Source organism: Hippocampus comes, unplaced genomic scaffold, assembly GCF_001891065.2.
Source record: "Hippocampus comes isolate QL1 unplaced genomic scaffold, H_comes_QL1_v1.1 scaffold159, whole genome shotgun sequence".
Lineage (NCBI taxonomy): Eukaryota > Metazoa > Chordata > Actinopteri > Syngnathiformes > Syngnathidae > Hippocampus > Hippocampus comes.
This window is the reverse complement of record NW_017805742.1, coordinates 1,366,787-1,394,124: the sequence shown is the minus strand read 5'-3', so window position 1 is coordinate 1,394,124 and position 27,338 is coordinate 1,366,787. Positions and strand designations below refer to the sequence as shown.

Here is a 27,338-nt window from a genome sequence, read left to right as displayed (position 1 = left end):
TATATATATATATATATATATATATAGTTTTACAGAAAAGTAAATCATATTTGGTTGTGGTTTACAGTGAAAAAACTACACTCCATCAAACAGATCATGATTTAATATTTACCAAATCCTCTACAGCTTGTTAGATGAACCCCTTCACTGCCAGTCATTTTCAAAGCCGAGCGTGATCATCTAACGCTAATTAGAACTATTACCGTACCTAATGAGAACTCAAGCATGATCACAAACAAAAATCATCATAGAACCTGTTGTGTGCATTACTGCATTATTTCGATGGCAATATTGTAATATTAGGTTATGTACTGTAAATGACAAATAATGCAACGTGGTCTCATGCAACTGAACCCCTGCCCCGCTTCCTCCCCCATGCTCTTCCTATCCTTCCACGTTACTGTGAAAACAAATACTGTACAGAGAAGAGGCAAAGAGAGAGGAGGGGCCAAAGACAGTGAGAAAATACCAAGAAAGAGGGGATAGGGAGCCAACGCACGTTGAACATGAATATTTGCATTTCCAACCTGACGGAACAACTGCCTGGCCTGGCAGTTAATGATGTGTTTTGCATGTGGCTCCAAAACAATCCATCCCACATTCAATAATAAGTAGTTGCCACGGTGCCAATGAAGTAATACATTTCATCAAGACAGGTAGGTATTCTGCTTCAAGCATACATGCGGCACTAACTCAGACACGACATTCCGTCAAAAGTGATGAATGATGTGATTGATGGTCTTTATCTTGATCTCGTGATTTATCATTAAATATGCATAAGAGGTGAATAATGTTAAAGAGCAATTGATACAAACAAATACCTGTACATTAGTGCAAAGAATAGACAGTGATGGAATAGAACAGCTGTCAGAGGGATAAGACCTATTTTCTCGATTGCGCTGAAAAGCAAAAAGAGCTAGCAGGGCAGGCAGCTTGAGCAGCTTGTTTACAACACACTTGTTCAAATTATGTGAGCAACTGTGCTGCAGCTCAAAATGGGAAATTACACGAGGAAATTGAAAATAGAATGAGGAAATGACAGACGAGGAACTGAATCTCTCTATGTGGGAACCATCAACCGCAAACATTTACTGAACAAAACACAAGAAAGGGAGGAACTTGGGTAAAACACAGAATCATAAACAGCAATTGGTTCAAACGGTTCGGAAAATGAACTGAGGTGGAAATAATAAAACAGCATCACGAATAAAGAACATTTCAAACAGAAACACAATACAAGATGTAAATGTACACTGTAGAAATGTAAAGAAACAAATTCGCCCCTAAAAAGAGGAGGGGGGGAAAAAAATGAAGACAAAAATGCACACGTGTGCATCCGACACAGGAAGTAGCCATAGATCTCAACCTCCACTGGGAGTAAATGGAATGTGTCTCCAGGAGAAATATTTATCTGTGTTTAAGTATGTGTGAGTACTATAACTGTGTCACCGTATCGTGTTTGGCTCGTGTAAATCGGGCAAGCTGAGCTCGTAACGCTTTTAGCACACAATTATGTTTAGAACTCACATTAGTAAACACTTTAGCACACAATTATGTTTAGAACTCACATTAGTAAACACGGCTGGTTGGTGGTCGAATGTTCTGTAAATGAGCGCAACTGTCTTTGGAGTGAATGACTGTCCACACAGCACAAGGCATCCCCAAAAATAATAATGAACAATGGCTACAAATGAAAACCATCCCACAACCACAACAACAAAAATACAGAACAAAGGCCTTAAAATGGTACCTTGCTCCATGCAGTAAACAAGCGTGTCAACTTGTACGGACAAAAGGAGACAAACACAAAACATGTGCAAGCCCAAAGCCACGCCTCTATTTAGTTCTCACTGCTTTAACCAAGATGATCAATTGCTGTTCTCTTTGTCACATAATCAGAACCAGAATATTTAGGACAGAATATTCAGGACAGAAGACATATCTAACTAGTCATCCTAATCTGATTTCCCTTGATTAGGTTCAAATACTACGTTACCAAGCATTGGTATCAAACCTAAAAGAGCGGACACGTGAGCGGTGGTAGACCACATGCAGACATGAGCGATGGACAAGATCCAAGAAACTTGGATTGCCCTTAAACAGGAATGCGCACCTGGCCGTGCATTAGACTGTAAATAGCACAGAGAGTAGTGCCAAAGCAGAGATGGCGGATCAAGGCATCAAGTCACGTGTACAAATGCTTTCTTTAGTCAAAACTGTACTGCACTTACTGTATTCGTCGAAGTAAGAAATTGCAACTGAGGTCAAAGTACTGCACTTACTGTATTCGTCGAAGTAAGAAATTACAACTGTGAGGTCAAGTATTGCAGTCACCGCGAGGACAGAATTCCATTCAATGCAGAGGAATGTTTCCCAACTTTTTTTGAGCCAAGGCACACAATCTCGTGGTACACCACCAAACAAAAACACTGCCAAAAGTATATACACTATACTAACCAAAACAACAATGGTTTCAACTGGCTCACTTATCTACTGACTTACTGTGAAATATTTCTGTCGTAATAAACGACAAGCGTTGGATACACAATCAAAATTACCTTCTGCCATCAAGAAGAACATTTAATTGTCCTGGCTGTCACTGTAAGTAACTGGAATCGATAGATGAATAAAGCTACATTATATCATTCCACAGCTCATGAGTTGGGAATGATTAACAAAACCAGAGGACATCAAAATGGATTTGTGTGCATTATGGGTTGAGCAGAGCTGTCTTTCGCACCTGGTAGCTTTGGGGCTTAATGAGTGAACGTGTTTTTTTCGTAGCGCAAATTAAAATGAACGTTTGTGAGGATTAGCAAGTCAAATTTACTTTACTCGTGCTGAGTGGTAGACACACTATTTTGACTCTGGGTTTAACAGCGGCAGCGGCACCATGTGGCAGTTGTACGACTCAAGATATTTTTTTATCAGGCAAGTGGAGCTGGACATTGAAGTGAACACAAACACAATTGAGAGATAACAGTGTTGTTACTTGTAACAATTCGTCCTCATTGCCCAGCACGACTGAGAAGTAAAATTCAGGCTATTGACACAAGTGACTGGAATTTAGAGTACGTAACTTCCTTTTTGCCACTGAAGAGCAGTGACTAGAATCTAGTCACTGCTCTTCAGTGATGATCTATTCATTAGATCATTACAGTCATTAATAAAGCGAGCCGATGGTATGTTTATTTTCTTGTATTGCCGTGCTTTAGGACAGTATGTGGAGCACTTAGGTTTGTGTGTCACCTGGAGTACAGAGCAGATATTATGTACAGTTCAAATCTTAAAAAAAAAAAAAAAAAAAAATCTCACTTCAAACAGGAATAAATTCATGGCAAGCAGCGCAGAGAATATGCGTCATTAACACAGGTGCATGATCCAAATTTGTCATCACAGCACAAGCGTGTTAAAAAAAGAGACCACGCTCACCTTGCCCAGCAGGACACCCATCTTGTGCCTCCAGCGGCCTTTATTTAATGAAGCCACTCTGATCCACAGGTTGAGTTGCGAGTTGTACATCCACACGTCCCTGCTGTTGATGCGTCCACCTGTAGCAACGACAGTGGTCCGGATAATATTAAATGCACCATTTTATCTGACTTTCTGTTAACTTTTGAATGCATGTCCAACTGTTCAAGGTTTCAATAGTTGCTGTTCTGCACATCCAGACAACCATTTCATTGTACACTCACACCTATTGACAAGAGTCTTCAGTTGACCAAACAAGTTTTTGGTGACACTACGGATTGTAAAGGAAGTGAGTCAGACGCGTCCATGATCAATTATGTGCTGTGTACAAAGTCAAGGAGCCAGACAGCCTGCTGCCCTGAAGGTTTATGGGTTTCAACTATTTAGATAAGTCATAAGGCCATTGGAGGAAGTACCACTACAAAAGCTGCCTTGTCATCTTTTTAAAAGCTTTTGAAAACATCATCAGCAAGCACAGTATGGTGCTTTTTTTTCATATGGAAAACTCAAGTTTAGATTCAGATTAGCTGCTAATCACTGCTTTTGTGTTGTGTAGGAACATGCAGGTGGGTTCCTTCACCCAAAGGTGGATGCGCATGTATGGGAGTAGTTTGTTAGCCAGCAAATGAGCTTTGAATCAACTATTCAGCTGTTCAGTCAATGAAGCTAAACTCGGCGGTGGATCAACAACCCAGTCGTTAGCCTCTCTCTCATGCCATCACGCATGGCAAAAAATGAAGGCCGCTAGACCCAGAGAGAACCCCCCCCCATCCCCCCCCCCCAGCTCGTTAGATTAGCTAGATTAGTTCGATGCTGCTGATCCCCGCCAGCGACGATGAGTATTTATTTTTTTTGTATGACACCAATAAGGGAAATAACCGGCATGGATTCTACCTTTGGCCACAATGCAGAGCAGGATGTTGTTTAAAGCAAGCCATTTTCAACTAAAAAGTAAAATACAATAAGGCTGACGACCGTTACCGGATGTTCTATTTTCAAGTTCTGCCAATGATTCCTGTTGCCTGGAGAGGTAACTGTAAAGCAACATATGAGCTACGCAGGGGTCTTCGGCAAAAGTACATGACAAGAGACAAATGTTCCATGTGTCGCACTTGATTAAGCCGAGTGGTGGTCTTGAAACGATACAGTCGGTGTCAAGAGGTTTTGTCCTGGAACAGAAAGCATGACTGGTTCTGTATAAACATTTGGGCCACAGGCTATTTAAGATCAGAGCTTACTACAGCTGTGCAGGATGAACTGAAGCCCCCAGCAACCCGCAAGGGGGGATACAGGCAGAGTGGAGGAGGGTAAGAACTTGAGTAAAGTTGGAAATACAATAACAAAACAGATACACCAAAAAAAAAAAAAAAAAAGATGAAAATGGGTCATCAAAAGTGTATTTGCGTATGTGTGTGTCTTTGAGACGGATAGGGGGAAGGGATGTGTTGACTTTTCCAGGCGGGTTCTTGAGCGTAGAAAGATCGCACACGTGAGGACTTGGCACAGTCAGCTCATAAAAAAAAAAAAAAAAAAAAAAAAACGACACACACTCAACTGAAGGAAAGACCACGTTTTCCCCCCCGCCCTCTTTTTTTTCCCCTCTTTCTCAACTGCTGCCGCTGCTGTTATTTGTCCAGTGTGTTTCCATCTTATGCTGGGCACGTTTGAACACGACCTATGATTGGAGAGACATTTAAAACGGCTTATTCTTGGAAGGAAAAAAAAACTTTTCACCTCCACATCTACAATCTGAAAATAAGAAAAATATTGAACTTTAGACAATGAAAGTTTGGCTCTAAAGTAAAAATAAGTGATACAATGTGCTTATCTGGGCGTCACCAAAGAAGGCTTACGGCATTCTTAACACAGGCTTGGATCCAAAAGTGCAACTTTCAATAAAAATGAAGCCCAATCATTAAGTGATATCAAATATATATTATGTTATTATGTTATATATTATATTAAACAGAAGGCATCCTATATAAAAACTGATGAGGAAAAAATGGTGGCCTGAAGAACTGGCTCAGAGAGAAGGGAGCAGGCCAGTGACAGAAGTGCGCCCAAATGTTGCTCTTATTTTCCTTCGATTCAAGTGGGATGCGATGGTAAAATTATGATTGGACAGAAAGCAGTCATGGTCACTTAGCTGGCAGAATTTACTGACCTATACGGTATAAGTCAGTAAATTCTGGTATAGGCTATACCTTAATGCCTTGTGGTATTAAGCACGATAAAATAGTATGGGGGCGGAAAGGGGGAGGGAGCATGAAACAGGATGTCCTGTTTGAGATTGGTAAAAATTCTATATGGAATATGAGCCCGTAAGGATTCTGGCCACATTTTCTATTGTCCAATGATCCATTATTACCTTTAAAACAATAAAATCATATTATTTTTACATGGATACTTTTTAGAATCTTTTTCTTTGGGCTCCAGTATTTCTTGGAATGCCGACTGTGGAGAAATTAGAGCAACTACCTCTAATCTTGATTTATTTCTACACTCTTGTATTTGCGTAAACACATTGAGTATCCAACTGTTTCTTGCCCTGGATTTTGGCCTGTGTTCCAGCTGTTTCTCCTCTCTCTCTGTTTGTCTTTTAAGTCCCCCTGTGATTGGCTGTCAACCAGCCAAAGTCAGCTGAGATCGGCCCCAGCTTACTCACGACCCTAATGAAGATACCTGGTATGGAAATTTGATAGTCCAGTCGCACCAGGCTCTTACCTGACACCAGAATGTCATTGCGGAGGGCACACACGGCGTACTCTGACTTGGTGAACTCGGGCAGTTTGGCCAGCGACTTCCACTCTCCTGTCACTGGATCGTAGCACTCGGTGTAAGGCAGGTTGAAGCCGCCTACTCTCTCACAACCGCCCACCACCACAATCACCTCAGAGTAGCCAGTCGACCTAGAAACAGGAAAACATTCGAGGTTGAGGAACACAGGAAGGTAAACATGTTTGAATAATAGAACAATTTAATAGGACCCAGAAGAGCTGAATCAATAAGCCTGCCCTTACAACAATAACTAGAATAGCACTCAGCAGAGCATTGAGCTTTTCCAAGATGGAAAGACTATGGTTTTTATCAACACAAAGGATTCTTGGCAGAGAACATTTTAAAACAAATATTATACTCACTGTTAAATGAATAAAGATGAATGATACAAAGGCTCCCTGACAAGTGTCCTGAGGTTGTAACAAAGTGAAGACGTGGTTGATATTGTGTGCCAAATAGTGTCAAAGACTGAATTTGTCAACAGTATTACATTTTAAAGATCTCTTCGGCACTATGACGTTGACGGCAAGTGGCAAAATGGAAGCCCCCCTGATATGGATAAAAATGAGTGGACTTTGCTCCATAATTCATATTCCACAAACATTATTAATATGAATACCATGTTTAGACATAGAACATGTTATTATTTTGGGGGTGGGAGTTCACTTCGCCTTTAAAGATTCTGTAGTTATACTTATGGTAATGTGGCCGATGAAAGAAGGAATGTCCCATATTAAAAATGTATGTAATTGAAATAATTGCTTTTAATTCCGTTCTAAAGCTGACTGAGCCAAAGGCAATAAATAACATGTAAACACATGTGCACGCACACGCCAACATTTTGAGGGATTTATTATGACAGGGAAGACAGAGGTGACGTTCCTATATGAGTAGCTTCACTTATCTCCAAGGCAAAGTTCATTTCCAAGCGCTTCTATCAATCCTAGGCTCAACAAAAACAAAACTTGACCTAAGACATGGAGCTCCATTTCCATGATCACATGCTCCAAACTGCTGGATGGAAAAAATCCAGCTTCCCTTTGTTGTCGATGAGAATTTGTGTGATGAGAAAGAAAGCAGGTCAGGCTGATTACAGTGGATTCCCCATGCGTGTATAATGTACATGTGTGAGACAGTCTATACCAGGTGTGGCTCGTGTTATTACCGGTAATAATAATTTGTTCATGTGATGTTGTCTGCAAATTCTGGAAGCTTCCCAAAAGCATAACCGCAGAGGGAGAAAATCAATCAACTATTTTGAGCGGAGGAGAATTGATGCCCCCCCAGGGCAAACTGTACAAAAAGGACAACCAAGTGTCTGCTTTGCTTCTCGCTCAAAACAAACCTGCCTAGATACTGACACAATACAGCCAAATTACACACCAGGCAGACTCCACGACTTCAAAACACAAGGCAGGTCACCAAGCTCAATGGAGCAGCTGCTGTGTGCTGTACAGCTGCCCACCATGTGCTCCGTTTTAAGTTTCATTAATGAAGCCTCAATCAGCACTGGCCTTTGTCCTATCGGACAAACTTAAATGACAACCAAATATGGTGAAATGAAGTGAACTGAATCGTGCTGCGGGTATGACAAACAAGACCGACATTTCTTTGTGGTCATTTGTTGCATCATGTTATTAGTCTTTTTTACACTCCACCAGCTACTGAGTTCTGTGTACCAACATGCCCTGCTTCCTCCTTCATCACTTCTACTTGAAAAGGAGCTACAAAACACACGCATACTTTACTTAGCGCAGTAGCAGTCCCTGTCGCTTTGTCTTCCACACACGCACACCAAAAATAAACCCAACAAAACAAAACAAAACACACAATCAGAAAAATCACTAAAGAGATGCCGTTGGTTGAAGCTTGCTCTTAACTTAATTTTGGCTCACAACACAAAAACAAAAAAGAATCAACCAAAAAATAAATAGATGGGGCATTCAAAATTCAAGGTCCCACTACCAACCGACTGGAATATTTTTTTGCTGGCTTTGTGCATTGAAAACTGCATGACTACATCATGATGCAGATTTGAATTTGATCAATTTGTCAGCCCTAGCTTTTGGAATGTAGGAGAAGAACATGCATATGCCATATGGGAAGGATAAAGCCGAAAGTCAAAGTATCACTGAATCAACAAAAAATACATTAATTCATTGGTTCGTTTATTTTCCCTTGAGTTGATGAAGGCCACTTAGTCAATCCCTATTTTTGATCTAGAGTGTGGATAGCGGTTTTCCCTCACGTCAGCAATAACCAGAAGGCAGACAGTACCTGCGTGGCCGGGTCCTGGGTGACATCATCTCATTTCCAAGTACGTGGTAGCGCCTGGCTTCGTGGAGCAGATGGTAGCACTCCGGAGCGTTCTGGATGAGCTGGTCTCCCTCCACGGTCTGGACAAAGTAGTTGGGGTGCAGGAGAGGCAAGCGCACATGGTGGAGCAAGGCCTTCAGCATGGGTTTACGATGCTCCACACTGTGGTAAACCCAGCGCATCACGGCTTCAAACACAACCTCCTCCTTCCCGATGGACAGCTCGTCACTGTCGATGTACTCTTCCAGCTCTTCCCTGCGGAGGTCGAGGAACTCCTCGTGCTGAGCCACCTCCGAGAAATTGGCCAAAGCGTAACTGCGGCAGCGGCTGGCCAGCTGCTTGAGGGAGTGCGCATCCGCAAAGCGCTGGATGCCCAGGCAGTTGCACGGGTCCAGCTGGTCCTCCAGGAACTTTGCGCAGGCGTCACGTAACGTGGCGATCTGGAAGAGACTGGAGGTCTCGAAGAGGAACTGGACATTCTCTGTGGTGATCTTGGCACGGCCGGTGTAAACATAAGCCAGGAAGGATTCCATGGCTTCGGCCAGAATGCCGTTGATCTCCACCAGCATCTCGCGGCTCTCGCGGTGATCGTTGCAGAACATGGCTCTGAAGTAGGAGGAGCACGCTGAGAGCACGGCCCGGTGGCAGGGGAACTCGCGGCCCTGCACGCTGATGACCACGTCCGTGAACAGGCGGCAGTCGCGGAACTCGTTGAACACCTGCAGGATGCCCTCGGAGTGGGAGGAGCCGGAGCAGAAGTCCAACACCTCCTGGCTGGCTAAGGTCTTGGAGTCCACCTCAAACACCTGAGGGGAAAAAACGTTTTAGTTGCAGGATTCGAAAACAGTGGTGCTCAAACTGGAGTCCAGGAGTCATAACTTGGGGATCACAAAAATAATTTGGCAATAAATAATTGGTCATTTCATTTTTTAGAAGTCCAAAGCTACATATGTGGACCAGTAAGTGAGTAGGCATACAAAACAAATTCCTCCTCCCTACTACGATTGATCGCAGCCCATCTATCAAGATATGTATCAAATTGACTTTTCTCTGAGATACACATAGCCCTAGTGGTTAGCCTCGCTAGTTTTGGCTAGTTCGATCGGCACTCAAAAGGTACCTTTGGACTAGCGGCAAGGGATGAGGGCTGTGGGCCAAAGCGACTTTGTTGCCAAAATGCCAAAAGTTAATGCAAGGACCACTGGTAGTAATGTTGGGGGAAGAGTCGGCCTTTCTCTTCCTCCGCGTGTTCGTTCATTTTGGGATGATGAGGATGCTGGTTATCCAAATACAGGCTGGAGACGATGAACAGTACCTTTGAAGTTTTTTTTTCTTTTCTTTTCTACAGTTTATGAATCGATTCGGGCTCCTGAGAGCTTCAGATTTCGTCAGGAAGCCCAGAAAAAATACAGTCTTGAGAATATATAGAGACAATATGATAATGACAGGCGAGGAGTGACGCCTCCATGCAAATCCCGGAAACAAAGAAGTTAACATGTCATCTGACCCGGCGTGGCTGGAAAAAGTTGGGAGTGGTGAGCTGAGACCAGACCACCACTACCCACCATTGTCTTCGGTCTGAGCTTTGACGTGATGGCAGCAACACAGATACTTGAGATAACAGTTCCTCTTTTGATGTTAAACATGTCCTCTGGAGGGGTCCTAAAAGTGGTGGGGGTCAAGGGGCACTAAAGATGATTATAATCCCAGTAAGCAGGAAATATCTGCTTGAACAGATCCAACTAACGGAGAGGGGGTAGAAAATCACAGGGAGGAATAAATTCCTTAACAGTAACTACCAACAGGAACTTCATTTTTCAAAGAAGTTGTTTGCTACAACGCGCTTGTGTCGCTTTACGACACTGAAAGAGAAACTTCTGCCGCTTTATGACACTGATGTCAGTGTATATGATCTATACGGATGCAACAAACAAATCATCACATAAGGGCACTTTTTTCTAATACCTACAGTCCAATTTCCAGAATAAAAGGCGCAATATCACGGCAAAGTAGTTGTAGTATTGGAATTCTTGTCAAATGAAAATAGAGCTTTGTTCCTTCAATGAACTCTGACTTTGATACACTGTTATGACTTAATCTTGGAAATATCAAATTTTGTTCACTACACTATTACAACTTCATCTTGGAACTACACAGTTTGGTTCTCGTAAGATTATCCTTTTAAAATGACTACTTTTATATTTCATAAATGTTAATATTATTGTAACTTGGCTACTTTCCACTCTAGAAAATTAGGGTCTGCCTGCACATACTTTAATCGTGTTAAGATTATGAGAAGGTCCTTGGGGTGGGGGTGAAGAAAATCAACGGACCAGGACTGTGATTGTTACAGGCGATCCCTTTACTCAGTTACCACAAATGTTATACAAGAGAGACGCTTTGCAACACACCTTGCGTTTTACAGCCGGTGAGTCTCTGATGCCAGTGTCCTCCCTGTTCATCCGTCTGCCAAGAATCAACACCATGGCTGCAACCTTAAAAGCCTCAAGATGACCTGTAGAAAAGCACCTGTCATTACAGCGCGCAGTTTCATATTTTGAATGAGTTCCTGTTTTTTTAATCTTATTCATAGTGTACCTGTGACTTACACCGTACAGAGCAACCTGTTCGAATCACTGGGGTTAAACAAACAAAATGAAAACCATTACCAAAGGCAAAACAAGCACACAAAAGACAACAACAAAAAAAACAAAACGCAATGAGGACACAAGTGAGAGGCGTGAGGCAATATTCGAAATGTCTTCCATGACTTACATCACAGAAAGGCCATTCTGTTTCAAAATATATGAAAACGTATGTTGACACTTCTACAAGCTCATCACTGACACAAAAACAGTTGTGCCCCGCAGCACAATGAGGCGGAAGAGCGAAAGAAGTGGGAAACAGGTTGTGCAACCGTTGGAAGGACCAACCTACATGTCAGTCAGGTTTGTTTTGAAACGGTAGGGGCGGGTTCTCAAGAGGACAGCACATCATCAACGCTGAAACAACACAGGTGCGCAACTTGGATTGAGACTTGAAAAGATGTGACAAGTGTTTTTCAAATTACTTTGTACTTGGACCAGAAACTTGACTGTCAAAAGTAGGAGTCCATTTTGATCCTTGAAAATTCCATCTATAATGTGTTGCTGCGATTCTCAAACTTTGTACACCAAATAGCATCCCAAAATAAATAAATAAATACTTAGGTCATTTATTGACAGCACCACCATCATGACCAACATTAAAATGCAGTACTTGAGTAGGTCCAACTAGTCATCAAAAACAGGTGTCCTTGTGTGTTTTGAAAGGCGCTTATAAATAAAATGTATTATTATTATTATTATTATTATTCCCAAAAACTACACTTAGTATTGTTGTAATCGACTGTACCAGTATACACAATTTGATAATACTGCTGGCCTAAAAAAAAAAAAGTAATTACATAATAATTTAAATAATAAGGCTAAGTGGAGGATGGATGGATGGATGGCACATAAATTAAATTAAAAAATAAATTGCAGCATAATAAATATTTGAAAATTGTTTGAAAAGATTGAAATTAAATTAATGTAAAAATTAACTTATTAACTAATGGGTTATCATATTAAATGACAATTATTTTTGATACCCGATTAATCGTTTGGAGAGACCAAAACCTTTGTAATTTCAGTCTCCAGACAGTAAATATTCCCAGATTGTTTTTACATTCTTTGCATTGAATCAAAATAAAACAATTACAAACATTATTTTTACTTTGGAACGACGATCGACATTTCTCCCTATTTTCTGACATGTTCCAGACCAAACCACAACTGAATCTTAACTAATTTATGATTCATGTTTTAATTTCTCATTTTTCAAATAAGGTTCTGTTTTTGAATATAGGGATGGAAATTAAAACTTGTTTTTTAATGGACTTCACCAATTAATCAACGAAATTCATGATTAATCAACAATCCTTTCCGCCCAACCATCAGAACGGTTTTTGACCTGAATATAACTTCCTGTGATGATATGTCCTGTTAAAAAAAATAGAAGCAGCTGACTGACAGCTGCAGGAGTGAGGTCATTTATTTCAGGTTATTATTAGACTTTGGCTCACATTCAACACGCTCAATCTCTTCTCACGTGTGCGAGGTAAATAAGTAAACCTGCTAACATCATGCGAACTAACACCTCATTGAGACAAGAGAACTGGTTGGGCCACAATGCTCCCGGCTGAATTCAGGTGACACATGACACCTGAATTAAGTGGAATATTACTTCCATCACTCAATAGAAATAGAATTCCATTTGGTCATCTTAAAGTTAATAATAATATGGACTATGGATAGTGACACTGGTGGTGGTGTGAAATAACAAAGAAGAAATATGGTACTAGCAGCCTCCTTGAGTACCTAATACCTTAAAAGAAGGCCTGCATCAGCCCAATACTGATCGATACTACTACCGAAGACAGTTCGGAGAGGCTCCAGCACACCGGCTACAGTTGTGAGGATACGCCGTCCGGATAATGGATGGATGGATATCATACTGTGAGGACTTATGTCATTTATGGAATTAAATACAGCATAAATCACATATAACACAAATAAAGACGTATTTTATGTCAATTAACGTTGCAAATAATACTAATACAGTAACAGTGACACTTCTGAGTTTGAAACAAAATATTGAAATAAAATACTTCCAGAATTTTGAAAAATGTCCAGTAACGGTTCTAATACGAAAGCATTTCAATGAATAACTAGAAGCGTTAAATGCATCATGGAGTAGATATTCAATTACAGTAATGCTGGTCAATGTGCGATACAGGATACAGGAAAACGTGCGCATGTCGTAAACAAAGGGGACGTGTCTCGTGGCGACCGTCAAGAAAATAAGCAAATTAACTGTCAATTGCTTTCACTCTCTGAAGTCAAAATGTAGCCAAGACAAAACACAGACCGTTATTATTTGAAATTATCTTTCCATCAGTTATAGAAAACAGGTGTTACCTTAAAAAAAATTTCCACTTCAATTGACGCTTCCTTTTCGGTTCCAAGCAGACACTGAAGTGGTAAGGGAGAAAAAAAAAACTGCCCTCAAGAGAAAAAAACGTTTATGAAAATATTTCAATAACTCCCCACGAGGAATTACGGAACAATAAGTAGGTTGCTATACGGGCCGCACATTTTTGATAGCAAAACGATGCGACTAACAAAGGACTCTATCTAGCTAACTGTAAACACACAAGCTATTTATACTTGACACGAGAAAAAAAATCTTCCCCAGAGCGCCCACTCAGCTGGTGTCACTGGTGGATTGTGGGTAATGTATTTTATATAATCTTTACTGCCGACTCTTTGCGTCGATTAGAAACTACACTTCCCAGGTCAGCAAGGTTCTCCACGTGGCTCGCTTTTGTTTGCAAACAAACTTGACTTTCGAAGAAAGAACACAGCACAACCAAAGCACGAATCTACAACAAATAGGCAAGATTTAAGAAATTCAACCTTTTCAATATCACTGTTTGGATGACCGTGTGACAAAACAATTCGAAAATAATCGAAATCTGATTAAAACACATATAGACAGACACGCGCACACATTTAGCAGTCGTTATTTAGCCTATTCCGAAACACAACCTAAAACAACGAAGAATGTGCTTTAAGTGGTACGAAACTGGTCGTAACTTAGAAAAACAATTGTCACATTTTTTCAGGGGTGGGTAGGAGGAGCCCAGCCTGGCAAAAATAAAAGACGTCATTACTTCCTCGGGTCGTTGCAACATATTTCTGAGAGTTCCCCTCTGATTTTCACGAATTAGTCTCAGCTCTTGTTTTTAGGGCCTCCGCTTCACATTGTTTTCATTCAAAACCACAAGTGACAAGAGCTGCTTTTGTACAACAATGGGAAATTACTGTGGTGGTTGGATAAGTATGCAAATGATCCAAAAAATGTGTGGAGGCCTTCAAATCAATCCAACAGAGTTGATTTTGAAAACGGAAAATACATATTAAAAAATAGGGAGTGGGGTGTCATTAAATTATGTTATTATTTCACAACAGATAATTATCCATGCTCTCAATCACAAAGGTTTTTTCAGAGAGTATGCGAATTGCATCTCATTCTTGCTGCTGTGCATTCACATCTGGATATGGTATTTAGCTGTTCATCTGCAGCTGGCTGTGTTTACCAACATTCAGCAAAACCCCCCGTTTTAATCCATTTTAGGGGGTGTCCATTTGGCCACTTGTGTCATTTTAAAATACGGCCTGCTGCGGAGGCCCTGGGGGCTCTTTAAATGCATTGAGCAGTGCCCATTTGCTGTATGTGACAGAAGACTGTGTCCCTCTGCTGTTCAATTGATGCACTATCTCTCCACACATGGCAACCGCAGAATCATTTTCAAACCTTCAATCCATTTTTTATCACTTACCCTGTTCAGGGTCACAGGTAAACTGGAACTGGAATCTATCCCGTCTGATTTTGGACGAAGGGCACATTACGATACACCTCGGACTGCATGTCAGCCAATCACTGGGCACGTAGAGAAATACAGTTATTCACGCTCACATTCTCACTGTCACTGAGTCGGAATAGAACGCACGCTGCCTTCGTGGAAGTCAAACGAGTGAACCACTACACCAAAATACATGACACAAGGCGTCTAAACCTATTACAATCACCTGCAAAATAAAATACGATAAAGTATCGCCAGTGTCTGAGTTAGTAGATACATATTTAATTATAGGTTTCAGAAAAATAAAGTTATTTAAAATGAACGCCTCGTGTGTGTTTCGTCATGAAATTACATCATGTGGCTCGTTTTAACTGCACACGTCACGTGACGCAGATTGAACCATGACGTCATACATAAAACTAGACAGCGCACGCGCATAAGCGGCTCGTGTCAACTCCGCAGCTAGCTTAGCAATGGCTGGTGGAGTTGTGAGAAAAAAGCCTCCCGGCTCCGCGTTTCCTCTACGAACGACGCTTCAAGCCCTTTGGCAGGAAAAACATTTAGTTCTCTTCAAGACCGAATACACTTTCCTAGTGGTGTCCGTCTTGTGGCTCTTAGAAATCGGGATCAATGTGTGGGTCATTCAAAAAGTGGCATGTAAGTAGCTCTGGGCTAGTTAGCATGCTATGGCACTGTGTCCTCTTAACGAAGGTATCTGAATGCTACAAGGCTAGCCTTAGCATGAACACGTAGGCAACCACCTGTCAAATGGAATTTACAGCCGACGCATGTCATAGTAATCCTAGCTTGTCGAGTTAAAATATGTACATACTTTTTTTTAACTACCTCAAATGATTTTCACAGTCCAGTACTGCGCCCCAACTTTTATCTAAGGTACATAAAACATTTAAATATTTTAATTTAAAAATGTCCCCAAAGTGTCTATAGACTGAAAAAAATTATGATTGTGTCTTAATTTACTGAAAATTTTACTCGGTGTAAAATATCGGCCCAATAACTAAATTTAGTTGAACCTGAATTAAATATTTTGTTATGTGAATGGGAACAAGTGTATATGAATTCATTGTACCTTCTGCCATCTAGTGGAACAGCATTTAATTGATCTGCCTGTCACTATACGTCGCTGGCACAGATAGACTTGACAAGTGTTCTGAACTGGGTTTAAAAAAAAGTTTAAGGCACTGTAATACTGTACATACATTAAACATAGTCCATGAGTCAGTATAATTACCCCACTAAGTAGATTTTACTTGTTCACCAACAGCACTGTTTTCCAAGGCGCATTTTTTACATTAGAAAAATCTCCTGGCACACCACCAAACAAAATTGTCACAATTATACACACTGTACTTAAAAGATGGATACAAGGGTAAATTGTACCTTCTGCCATCTAGTGAAAGAGCTTTTAAATTGTTTTACGAGTCAGTATATGTATCTTGGATAGATAGATAGATGAACAAAGTCACAGTATTGGTGTAAATAATCTGCTATTTTTGGAAGCGGGGGGCTGGGAGGGACAATATTTTGCTTAAAACAATGAACCTGTTATTCTCCAGACACTGAAATCGACTGGAAGGCTTATATGGACGAAGTGGAGGGAGTCATCAATGGCACCTATGACTACACCCAGCTTAAAGGCGACACTGGCCCCTTAGTGTAAGTCCCACTAGGCTGTTGTGAGTGATCCATGCGCAAAACAATGCATAATTGAGAATGAACTTCCTTGTTGTTGCAGGTACCCGGCTGGTTTTGTGTACATCTTCACAGCTCTTTACTACATAACCAACTCTGGGGTGAACATCCGCCTTGGCCAATACATTTTTGCTGCGTTCTACCTCATCACACTGCTTCTCGTCTTCAGAATATACTGCCGTACCAAGAAGGTAAATTTGGGTTTGTAGAGTTAGAGTAATCCAGGCTAGTGGTCACACTTACTAAGAATTCCAAAAAGAACATTACATTGCGGTTTTTTTTTTTTTTGTGCTTGTTGAGATAGATACCAAACAACACCAAGCCATTTAGAGAGGGCATATCATGACAGGAATTTATTTAAATATTCCCCCAAATGTTCTTTAATTTCCTCATGTTTTTTTCTAGGTTCCTCCCTATGTGTTCTTCTTCATGTGTTGTGCCTCCTATCGGATCCACTCCATCTTCGTCCTGCGTTTGTTCAATGATCCGGTGGCCATGATGCTGCTATTTGCAGCTGTGAACCTTTTCATCGATGGACACTGGTCTCTGGGCTGTTGCATTTACAGGCAAGTGAGGGCTGCTTAAATGCATTTCCTTGTGTAATGCCTACCTTTGATCCTAGGGATATTTTCAATTTACAGGCCAGTCTTCCTCTCTTTCTGACAGTTTAGCAGTGTCTGTGAAAATGAACGTGCTCCTGTTTGCCCCGGGACTACTTTTCCTCCTGCTGTCTGAGTTTGGTTTAATCAGGACAATCCCAAAACTTGGTCTATGTGCGGCCATCCAGGTAAATAATGTACACTCCCTTACAACCTCTTATTGCCTAGTGTGTTTTCTAACCGATGCCGATTGCAGCTCTTGTTGGGTCTGCCTTTCCTCTTGGAGAATCCCGTCGGCTACGTGAGTCGGGCTTTCGACCTGGGGCGTCAGTTTATGTTCAAGTGGACCGTCAACTGGCGCTTCCTGCCCGAGTGGCTCTTTTTAAACCGCTACTTCCACTTCCTTCTCCTGGCAGCTCACCTGCTGGGCCTGCTGCTCTTTGCCCTCTGCCGCTGGAAGAGGTGAGACATACTAAGTGGGAAAGTAGACAAAAGACATTCTTATTTTGACTCTTACTGCGCTAGCATAGTTTAGTGATGGACAATGGCACATTTCGACTTGCGTTCAAATTCAGATTTCAAATATCAGATGTCACATAATTATCACGTGTTCAGAAAATAATCGGGGTATCTTTTTCTGAAGATCTGGAGAAAGCCCACTGGAACTTTTAAAGGAGCCTGGCAAGAGGAAAGTCCCAGCTCGGAAGAACACCATCAACCATATCCTTCATGTGCAGGAGTTTGAGCAGTTTGCAACTAATCGGCTTTTCTCCACACTCTGGGCCTTTTTGCAAAGTCACATCTCCTAACATTTACACCACCTTCCCTTAAAACTTTGTGGAAAACATCAGGTCAGGATGAGATGAAAAGTGCTTTGTTCCCAACATAGGAAAAGACTGCAGTTTCAAATGGACTTAGTCTCCTTTTCTTAACTGACTGCTTTTACTTGTATTTTTCTCAATATGGACCCCAGTGGAAAATGTTTGGACATTCCCAAGTGTTCGGTCAGACCTTAACAGCCAATCACAAATCGTGCTCATCCTGTTTACTTCCAACTTCATAGGCATGTGCTTCAGTCGCTCATTGCATTACCAATTTTATGTGTGGTACTTCCACACGCTGCCCTACCTGCTGTGGAGTGGAGGAGTTAAAAAGATGGCTCATCTCCTCAGGTAAGATGCACTACAAATAAGTCAATATCACAGACACATTCTGTGGTCTAGGAGAGTGTTGCTCTGCTTTTAGGGTCCTCATCCTGGGTCTTGTTGAGCTTTCGTGGAACACCTACCCCTCAACTTGCAGCAGCTCCATAGCCCTTCACGTGTGTCACCTCATCATTCTCTTTTGGCTATGGCTGGCTCCACCCCTTGCATCAGCTGGAACACAGGCAAAAGGACCCATCAAGGACAAATGCCAATGAGGAAAAGTAGAAGTGGGAGGTGTGTGTGTCATTGCATCCTCTCTCTGAGCCTCATGACTCCTGTGCAGAGAATTGCGCTGGGGCAGACTCTTTTAGCCTTTTTTTTTTTTTTTTTTTTTTTAAGGAGCCATTGTTTACCTCTTAGCTTTGTGTTAAAAGTGACAAAAGGTAGGGGTTGAATTTTTGGACAAATGTCCACATCATGTATTTGTTTGCAGGTCTGAAGAGGGGAAAATATGGATTCTCAGGTTTCAATTTTCAATTTATCATCGAGAGGAGGTGTTGTGTTTTGCAACAATTTGTCACATTAACTTATAGTGCCATCACTATACCACGTTATGATGAAAAATGTTGGGAGAATACATCACGTGTAATACTGTATTAAGAAAACACATATTACATTGCGGTGACCTGATTCAGCAAACGTTGCAGTAATATCTCAATGGTGCAATCACAATGATCCTATGAACCTAAAATACAGTACTTACAAAGCATTGTGGGTCACAAATGTATCCGATACAGTGTTTCACTCTCATTTGGTAAAATTGTAACATGCTTCTTATGCTGATATCTAAATGTGTGTATTTTTATTTCCTGTACACATGACGTTACATTTGCAGTAGATCAGCTCGGAGACAATCATAGCTGGTTGTGATCTGGTGATGTAATGAATCGCAACACTCGTCTGGACACAAGAAGCTTTGACTGAAAATAATTTTTTTAAAATAAATATTAAGAATCTGGACTCTGGCCGTTCTGTGTTGAGTTTGCATGCTCTCCCCGTGCTTGCGTGGGTTTTCTCTACGGGTACTGCGGTTTCCTCTCACATTCCAAAAACATGCATGGTAGGTTAATTGAATATATAGATTGAGAGAGAGAGAGAGCACCTTGACCATTTTTCTTCATCCCAATGAGTACAGCACCTTTTGTTCCTCATATTTTTTTTCTTTTCCACACACACATGCACGTTACTTCTAAGCTGCTGAGAGATATTAAAGACGTTTTAGATCTATCTATAGTGGAGTTGAGTAGATTCCATAATCCCATCTGCGCCCCCTACCGACATGAAAAAGGTGCAATAAGGGTTATGAACACACGGGGGCAGCAGTGTGCCATAAAGGCGCCTAGGTTATTACACTCGAGACGACGACGAAGAACAAGTTCTCTCTGAAGAAGAAAGTACAGTTGCCGATAAAATGCTGGACACGCGGGTAAAGCGTATAATACGACAGTCATCGAAGTGTTGGTTATTCTTGCTAAACCGCTGCGCTCTTTGGTCGGTTCACGAGTGCGTTTATCCCGGCGGAGCCTCGTAAATAAGCTAACTGCTAGTTAACGGGCTAACGTCACCACTCAGTATATGTGTGTGTATGCGTTCGGGGTCAGGCACCTGACAGCCACTCACATGATTTTAATTGAGAAACGGCGCGGCTGGTTGAAGGAAGACTTGTTTACTCAAACGATCACTCGTGTCTTTTAGTTTGTTTCAGCGGTATATCGTTGACGAGCAACTTTCAATTAGCAAACAACATGTTCGGCAAGAAGAGGAGTGAGCCCCTCCCAAGAGGAAAGGGCGCCGCCGCTGCCAAGCAGGTAACAACAAGAGTGAAACGGAGACCCTGTTAGAAAAGTCTTTCAAGCCCATCTCTGTCTTTGCTGCTTAGATGGGCCTCTTCTTAGGCATGGACCCCGAGGACATGATGTCGATGGCTGCCGAAGAGGGTTTGGACGACCCGGACTTAGAGGCCGAGCTAGCAGCCATCACTGGGGCCAAAGCGGCTACTGTTGCCGGGGGGAAAGCCAAGCACAAGGGAAGAAGTGAGTTGTAACAACAAAGCCCCTTCCACACCAAACCTGCATTGTGTTTTATATATGTGTGTACAGATTATTTATACATGTGTTTATATCTACATCAGTGGTGGGTGATGAGTTTCTGACCTGGGTTTTCAGTGGGCACTTAAGTAACCTAATCCACCTCTAATACAGTAAATCATGTCCAAAATGTCTGTATAACTATGTGAGGCATTGAAGAGACAATGGCATTTTGTGTATTTAAGAATGAATACCATTATTACTAAGCAAGAAACATAATCACCGTTACCTTCCATTGCATTCATTACCTTCAAACACTTTCAAACCTCTACACGCCAATGCGTTTATCTTCCAGTACATCACTCCCAAATAATTCCAAACGTCTACACTAAAATGTAGCATTTCACAAGCAATATTCAATGTAAACTCTTGAAATAAAGTGCATCATCGTATTCATCAGCGATGCTGATACAGATACCGCAGACCTCATTTCTTAGCCCCTGCCGGTCTGTATAAATTAGCTGTAGCACTCATGCATACTGCTTTGAAAGTGCCCAAAAATTCATTTTGAGGTTGAAACAAGACAGCCGACAACTGTGTAGGCTGAACTAGCGTCATCGAGTCCAGTTTTTCTTGAAAAGTGTGCCTTGAAAATTAATGATACATGGAGAATAAAATCTCTCCTGGTACAGAGTACATAATACCACTATTAGATTTGTATTGATTGTTTGTGTTTCTTTTGAGTTTACCCTTCTTTCTTTGGGGAGGCTCTACTCGGTCATGCATGATTTTTTTCTTGAAACATGAATTAAAGCAGTGTCCCAATACTATTGTTACTGTTGTGCAATTTGGACTCGGAAGAAATCTTGTAATTTCACATGATTTGGGTTACAGGCCCACTGCCGATGGAGGACATCGCCAAAATGGCTGATGAATGTATGCGAGACGTGGATGAGGATGAAGATGACGACAATGTAGAGGATGACGAAGACCTCCTGGTTGGCCCTTTTTTCTCTGATGTTGCCTTGGTCATTGTGCTTTGTTCTCATTGGCTGCTTTGTCTGCTTTTTTCCTGCCAGGCTGAGCTAGAGGAAGTGGTGGGCGAGGATGGCGGGGAGCCTGAGGTTGTTTCTTCTTCATCTGCGGTGGCTGCTGTTGAATCTTCAGTGCTGGTACACACAGTTTACTTGACTTTGAAAAGCTTTAATTCAACTCTTTGTCCATTTTACTGTAGGTATAGAGGTCCTCCTTGAAAAATAGTTTTTTTGAGATACGTACCATTCACAGTCTTCAATGAACTGAACCGCTGTTTTTGGAACGTGGGAAAAAGTTTCTGGGGAAACAGGGAGAACATGTGAAGCAGGCTTGAAACCATAATTCCATCCACTGTGCTGCCATACTCCCTTTTAATGCAAAAATCACCATTAGGACTGACTAATGGCTTTATAAATTGTTTTAATTTATTGATTCAGAACTGACTTTCGTCTGCCTATGTTCACAGGAAATGAGCGTGCCTCCAGCGGCAGCCGTGCCTGGCAGCGTGCAGCACACATTGGAGGAGAGGCTCACTATGTACATGACGGCGCTGCACAATGCCAAGACAGCAGGCGAGGGCGCCAAAGCCCGGCGGCTCCAACGCGGACTAAAGGTGTGACTACCAATCCAATCTTTTTACAGCATTCATTCCCATTCGTAGGTTATGACGGTAATGTCTCCCTTTTACTGCCCTTACAGACGCTGGAGTCCATGTTGGCTGCAGTAAAGAAAGGTCGCCAGGTGAGCGAGGCGGAGATTCCTCCGCCGGTCGCCACGGGAACCAAAAGCGCCACGACGCGTGCCGCTCCGGCCCTCGTCACACCTCCTGAGATCATCACGCCTGATGGCGTAGAGGAGGAACAGGACTCGTCCACCTCCCCGCCAACACTCGCTGTTGAGCCATCACAGGAGCAGGCGGATCCTTCCCAGGAGCAGGCGGATCCTTCCCAGGAGCAGGCGGATCCTTCCCAGGAGCAGGCAGATCCTTCACAGGAGCAGGTGAATCCTTCACAGGAGCAGGCGGATCCTTCATCGGACCATGCGGTTCCTTCAACGGAGCAAGCAGACACCTCACCAACTCCTAATAATGACGGTCAGTGTCATCCTAATTCAATTAAACCAAGCAACAAATCTTTGAGCTAGAGCATCATTTCTACGTTAAGTCCTAGGAACTAAAAATGTGGCTAACTGAAATCTAGTTCTGACTAGCATCAAAATGACCACACAAAAAGTGAAACCCGCTTTTCATTCCTGTCACAGCGAGCGAGCGAGTGGCAACTATAAGTTCGCAAAGGCAGCAAGAGTACAAAATGGCTGCCCTGGCAGCCAAGAAGGCAGGAGAGGTGCAGCAAGCCATGGTCTACTTCAGGACCAGCAAGGTGCGTACGAATAGGACACGTGTTAAGTTGAATGAATCCAGTGAGCTTGCTGCACATTGTTGTTGATGTTCTTACCTCTATCGAGGTTTTTTTTAACCTTGATGTCAAGGTTAAAAAAAAAAAAACAAAATGCATTTGCGACAAACCACATCAAGTAACATCTCAGTTAAAACATTTTGGTGAGGCAATTTCACATAATTGTTTTTGTCCATACGACCTCATTTGGTGACACAATAAAATGTGCTTTTCAATGAAACTCAAGGGCTTTCAAAATAAGTAATTACTTTGTTGGTATGATCACATAATAGCCGAAACAAACTTCCTCTTTGCCGTTTTGAGGCAGAAGTTTAATTCCGTGATCGAGGCCTTGAAACAAGGACAAGCTGTTGACCTGAGCGGCCTGCCTCCACCTCCAGGTTGGTTTACGCATCATTATTATCTTAAAAACTATTACATTTAAGAAGCTTCAGTTGTTTTCCTGCCCTCTTTTGTCACAAGGTACAGGTGGAAGTGCAGCATCAGTCAAGCAAAACGCCCAAGTCCCCCAGCCGGCGGCAGCAGCTCCAGGTGCCTTAATAACTCATTATTGAATACAATATGAATCCCAAATGTCCGAACTGACATTTGTCGTCCTGCCCGTTAGCCCCGCCGGCTCCCAGGGATGCACTGGAGGCCCTGGAGCAGAGGCGAGCCAAGTACGCCGAGGCGTCGGCTCAGGCCAAAGCGGGCGGGGACGAGCGGAAGGCTCGCATGCACGACCGCATTGCTAAGGTGCAAATGACAAACATGTGCTTCCGTGCTTGTTAACATCCATTTACATACACCGTCTGTAACCTTACTCCTCCGCCAGCAATACCAGAGTGCCATCCGAGCTCACAAAGCGGGAAAAACAGTCAACTTTGATGAGCTCCCTGTTCCACCAGGTGACATTTTTGAGTGGTGTGTCGGAAATGTCGTTTGGCAACATTTAAGAAATTAATAAGGGAATTTTTTTGTTTTTTTGTTTTGTTTTTGAACAGGCTTTCCTCCCATCCCGGGCCAGAAGGCCACGACGGCCGAGCAAGGGTTGTTTGCTGCGCTGGAGGTCGCCTCCAAGATCTCCACTACTGATGATGATGCTGGGAGTGCAGATGAGGAAGAAGAGAAGGAAGTGGAGGTGGGCTGTTTTATTTGTACTATTTTTATTTTTCCACTCCGCGATCCTGCAAAATTGATTTCATACACATGTCAGTTCTATTACAGCTCTCACGCTGCATTGTGTGAAAGAGGCTAAAGTTAAAAGTATCTTTTGTAGCCAAAGAAGAGCACACTAAGCGTCCCGGCTGCATCGAGAGGTCAGAGAAGATCTCCGTCTGCCTCACCCGAGAGAACATCCGCCAGAGATCTCTCACCTGCAGGTCAGTCCTGCCACATGTCATCACAGCGTCCTTTTCTGCTGGTTAAGTTGCTTCTACTATGTCTGTTTCTTCTCCTTCGCTCCCTATTATTCTTTTTGTAGTTTTACTTATTCTACCGGTACTACTTCTTATTCTACTTATACTGTTTCTACCTCTACTACTTTTGTTTGCTTTTGCTTCTGCTGTCTACTTTTACTTTGTTTACCCACGCTTCTTCCGTTTGCACCTGTTCAACTGCTTCTTGGAGCACTACTTTTACTTCTTCTACCTGTACCTCTACTGCTGCTACTTCTACTTGTACTACATTTTTTGTGGCCTAAGCATCGACTTCAGGTTTCTTGCTAAAATACAAAGATTACAAATTGTCTTCACTTTTCAAAATGTTGAGGGATTACAAGCATTTGTTATTACCATTTAAAAATAAATGTAATTCTACAAACACAATTCCAATGAAGTTGGGACGTTGTGTTCAACAAAGCACTTCTTCTTGGTCCTCCAGCAGCGCAGCAGTTGGCGTTCCTCGAGGGCCGCCGCAAACAGTACATGAAGGCCGCGCTGCACGCCAAGCAGAAGAACGATATGGAGCAGGCCAAGAGCTTCCTGCGCACCGCCAAGGGTCTCGAGGCCATGGTGGAGGCGGCGCGCAGCGGAAAAACGGTGGACGTCAGTTCGGTGAGAAAGCACCGATTATAAACGACCATATGGGCTTGTGATATAAACGTCTAAACGGGAATGATGGCTGACAGGTGCCGTCGCCCCCGGGTGATGAGGAGGAGGACTTTGTCCTGGTGCACCACAGCGATGTGGGGCTTTCGGAGAAGGCAGAGCAGCTCTACTCACAGTTGATCAAGATCCTCAAAGAGCAGCACGAGGTAGCTATGACCGACCCTTCCTTTGCTCTTTTTGGCACCGCTCTGTATCACTCTTGTGTCTCCTGTTAGAAATGTTTGACTTACTCCAAGCAATTCACCCACCTGGGAAACATTACAGAGACCACCAAGTAAGGAATAACGATGAGGACACTTGTGGTGCATCCATTGGGTAAACTTATCTTTTTGGGGTGGGGGTGTGGTGTCTGTGTCAGGTTCGAGAAGATGGCCGAGTCATGTAAAAAGAGTATGGAGGTCCTGAAGATATCTCAAGCTAAGGGTCTGCCTCCCCCCAAACATCACTTTGAAGACAAAACCTTCCACACGGTCAGGTGAGCAAACATTCACAAGAGCCACAGCTGTAACAAAACGCTTTCCAGAACATTTAACATAAAATAACAAGAATACACCAGAACACATAAAACATTGACAATACTTGTTTTTCACCAGTGGTTCACAGACATCATGACGACAGCATGCATAACGTTTAAAAGTAAACATGTAGATGTGGCGTCCACTGACAAATGGTGATCGCTGCACATTTTGACAGCCATTACATTTGCTGTTTCATTTCTTACAGGATGTTCCCAGATCTCAGCAGCACAGAGATGGTGGTGGTTATTGTGAAAGGCATGAATCTTCCTGCTCCTAGTGGTATGCGCGCACACACATACACACACACACACACGCTTAAGATATAGGCTGTTGATGAAAGCGTCTGACACTTCTTTCTGCAGGCATCCAAACGAACGACCTGGATGCTTACGTCAAGTTCGACTTCCCCTACCCCAGCACGGTGAGCCATCTCAGATTTTCATTAGCTCCTGCTCGCGTTGTTGGGGTTTTTTTTTTTTTAAATACTTGCTTGACATTTGTTCTCCAAACGAACGACCTGGATGCTTACGTCAAGTTCGACTTCCCCTACCCCAGCACGGTGAGCCATCTCAGATTTTCTTTAGCTCCTCCTCGCGTTGTTGGGGTTTTTTTTGGAAATACTTGTTTGACATTTGTTTCTAATTTGTGCCTCCAGGAGCAACCGCAGAGACACAAAACGAACGTCATAAAGAACACCAACTCTCCAGGTGAGACGCCTTGCATGTGATTTCTCCCTGCATTACTCACACATGCAACCTCATTGTCTTGCACCAGAGTACAACCAGAGCTTCAGCCTGTCAATCAACCGTAATCACCGCGGCTTTAGGAGAGTGGTGACATCCAAAGGTCTCAAGCTGGAGCTGCTGCACAAAGGGTGAGTCTTGTGCCGAAGCGAGGAAGTTTGCTCGGGACGCTAACGCAGCAGTCTACATATCTGGTGTAAATTGGTTAACATAGTCTACAAATTACAGAATAAATCGGGAGGGGCCATTAGTTTCAATTTGTAAAAAAATATAAATTGGACATGTGGCGTTTTTGCTGGACAGTACTACTATTCATTCAAACGGATAACAGGAAGTAGAAACCTACCAAAATAAAAGCAGTAAGCACCCATACTAATGGGGCCAAATGCACACACTCGTCATGCAGATGAAAATCAAAGCTCCTTGGTCCATAAAAGTTGCACAATACCATCTCCAGTAGGTTCCTGTCACAAGGGCTGGCAGAAAAAGTGGTGCAGGAGTTGAAACCTATCGAAATAAAATGAACACCAGCAGGTGTGATAGTGACTTTGTTTTGACACAGCACTCGTTCCACTAACACTTCCCGTGTGTGTGATGCAAAGCGGCTTCCTGCGGAGCGACAAGCCCATCGGGATGGCGCACGTAAAGCTGGAGCAGCTGGAGTCCCACAGTGAAATCAGGGAGATCGTCGAGGTAAAGCACCCATGTAATGTTCATAACAGGCTGAGAATTACAGCACCGACTTGATTGCACAATGAACTTTTTAGAATACATGGAAATTATTTGTCATTGTAGAAAAAAAAAAGCACTTTAATGTCAATGGCCTCTTTCCTATCAGGTGATGGATGGCCGCAAGCCTACCGGCGGTCGCGTGGAAGTCCGTGTCCGCCTCCGGGAGCCCCTAAACGGGCAGGACACGCAGGCAAGCACCGAGCGCTGGCTGGTGGTGGAGCGGTCCCAGGTATGCACTCACCACACTGCCA

At 42.6% G+C, this 27,338-nt stretch overlaps 3 protein-coding genes across 6 annotated transcripts in view; 2 read left to right on the top strand and 1 right to left on the bottom strand.

Moving 5' to 3' along the window:
- Positions 1-13,816, bottom strand: part of klhl24a (kelch-like family member 24a) — a 16,633-nt gene extending 2,817 nt beyond the window's left edge. The window contains exons 1-5 of the mRNA XM_019883708.1: positions 13,566-13,816; positions 10,977-11,080; positions 8,527-9,371; positions 6,196-6,380; positions 3,433-3,551 (exon numbers count right to left, since the gene is read on the bottom strand). Of these exons, the coding sequence (XP_019739267.1) occupies positions 3,433-3,551; positions 6,196-6,380; positions 8,527-9,371; positions 10,977-11,051 (1,224 nt within the window). The 5' untranslated portion in view covers positions 11,052-11,080; positions 13,566-13,816. The remainder of the gene's footprint in view (positions 1-3,432; positions 3,552-6,195; positions 6,381-8,526; positions 9,372-10,976; positions 11,081-13,565) is intronic.
- Positions 13,817-15,443: 1,627 nt separating this feature from the next.
- alg3 (ALG3 alpha-1,3- mannosyltransferase) lies at positions 15,444-19,490 on the top strand. The gene is made up of 9 exons (XM_019883712.1): positions 15,444-15,670; positions 16,591-16,690; positions 16,770-16,917; positions 17,132-17,292; positions 17,393-17,513; positions 17,582-17,787; positions 17,969-18,045; positions 18,353-18,497; positions 18,571-19,490. The coding sequence occupies exons 1-9, from the start codon at positions 15,487-15,489 to the stop codon at positions 18,743-18,745; spliced, it is 1,317 nt and encodes a 438-aa protein (XP_019739271.1). The 5' UTR covers positions 15,444-15,486; the 3' UTR covers positions 18,746-19,490.
- Positions 19,491-19,843: 353 nt separating this feature from the next.
- The window catches only part of cc2d1b (coiled-coil and C2 domain containing 1B), an 8,107-nt gene continuing 612 nt past the window's right edge, over positions 19,844-27,338 (top strand). For 2 of the 4 annotated variants that reach the window (XM_019883704.1, XM_019883703.1), the window contains exons 1-24: positions 19,844-19,956; positions 20,226-20,338; positions 20,410-20,563; positions 21,452-21,555; positions 21,637-21,729; positions 22,059-22,205; positions 22,292-22,685; positions 22,853-22,971; positions 23,315-23,387; positions 23,470-23,538; positions 23,615-23,742; positions 23,822-23,894; positions 23,991-24,127; positions 24,266-24,368; positions 24,868-25,040; positions 25,115-25,240; positions 25,310-25,368; positions 25,453-25,569; positions 25,818-25,891; positions 25,975-26,033; positions 26,268-26,319; positions 26,387-26,486; positions 26,958-27,048; positions 27,194-27,316. In XM_019883704.1, coding sequence (XP_019739263.1) covers positions 20,276-20,338; positions 20,410-20,563; positions 21,452-21,555; positions 21,637-21,729; positions 22,059-22,205; positions 22,292-22,685; positions 22,853-22,971; positions 23,315-23,387; positions 23,470-23,538; positions 23,615-23,742; positions 23,822-23,894; positions 23,991-24,127; positions 24,266-24,368; positions 24,868-25,040; positions 25,115-25,240; positions 25,310-25,368; positions 25,453-25,569; positions 25,818-25,891; positions 25,975-26,033; positions 26,268-26,319; positions 26,387-26,486; positions 26,958-27,048; positions 27,194-27,316 — 2,631 coding nt within the window. In that variant the 5' untranslated portion in view covers positions 19,844-19,956; positions 20,226-20,275. The remainder of the gene's footprint in view (positions 19,957-20,225; positions 20,339-20,409; positions 20,564-21,451; positions 21,556-21,636; positions 21,730-22,058; positions 22,206-22,291; positions 22,686-22,852; positions 22,972-23,314; positions 23,388-23,469; positions 23,539-23,614; positions 23,743-23,821; positions 23,895-23,990; positions 24,128-24,265; positions 24,369-24,867; positions 25,041-25,114; positions 25,241-25,309; positions 25,369-25,452; positions 25,570-25,817; positions 25,892-25,974; positions 26,034-26,267; positions 26,320-26,386; positions 26,487-26,957; positions 27,049-27,193; positions 27,317-27,338) is intronic. The other 2 variants (XM_019883707.1, XM_019883705.1) reach the window with 2 other exon arrangements.

What these genes read in the sequence shown, in the direction of transcription:
- alg3 (XM_019883712.1), top strand. Translation starts at nt 15,487, where the DNA reads ATGGCTGGTGGAGTTGTGAGAAAAAAGCCTCCCGGCTCCGCGTTTCCT. An exon ending in GCCCTCTGCCGCTGGAAGAG is followed by an intron (nt 17,788 to 17,968) that starts GTGAGACATACT and finishes CTTTTTCTGAAG; the next exon opens with ATCTGGAGAAAGCCCACTGG. An exon ending in TCGGAAGAACACCATCAACC is followed by an intron (nt 18,046 to 18,352) that starts ATATCCTTCATG and finishes ACAGCCAATCAC; the next exon opens with AAATCGTGCTCATCCTGTTT.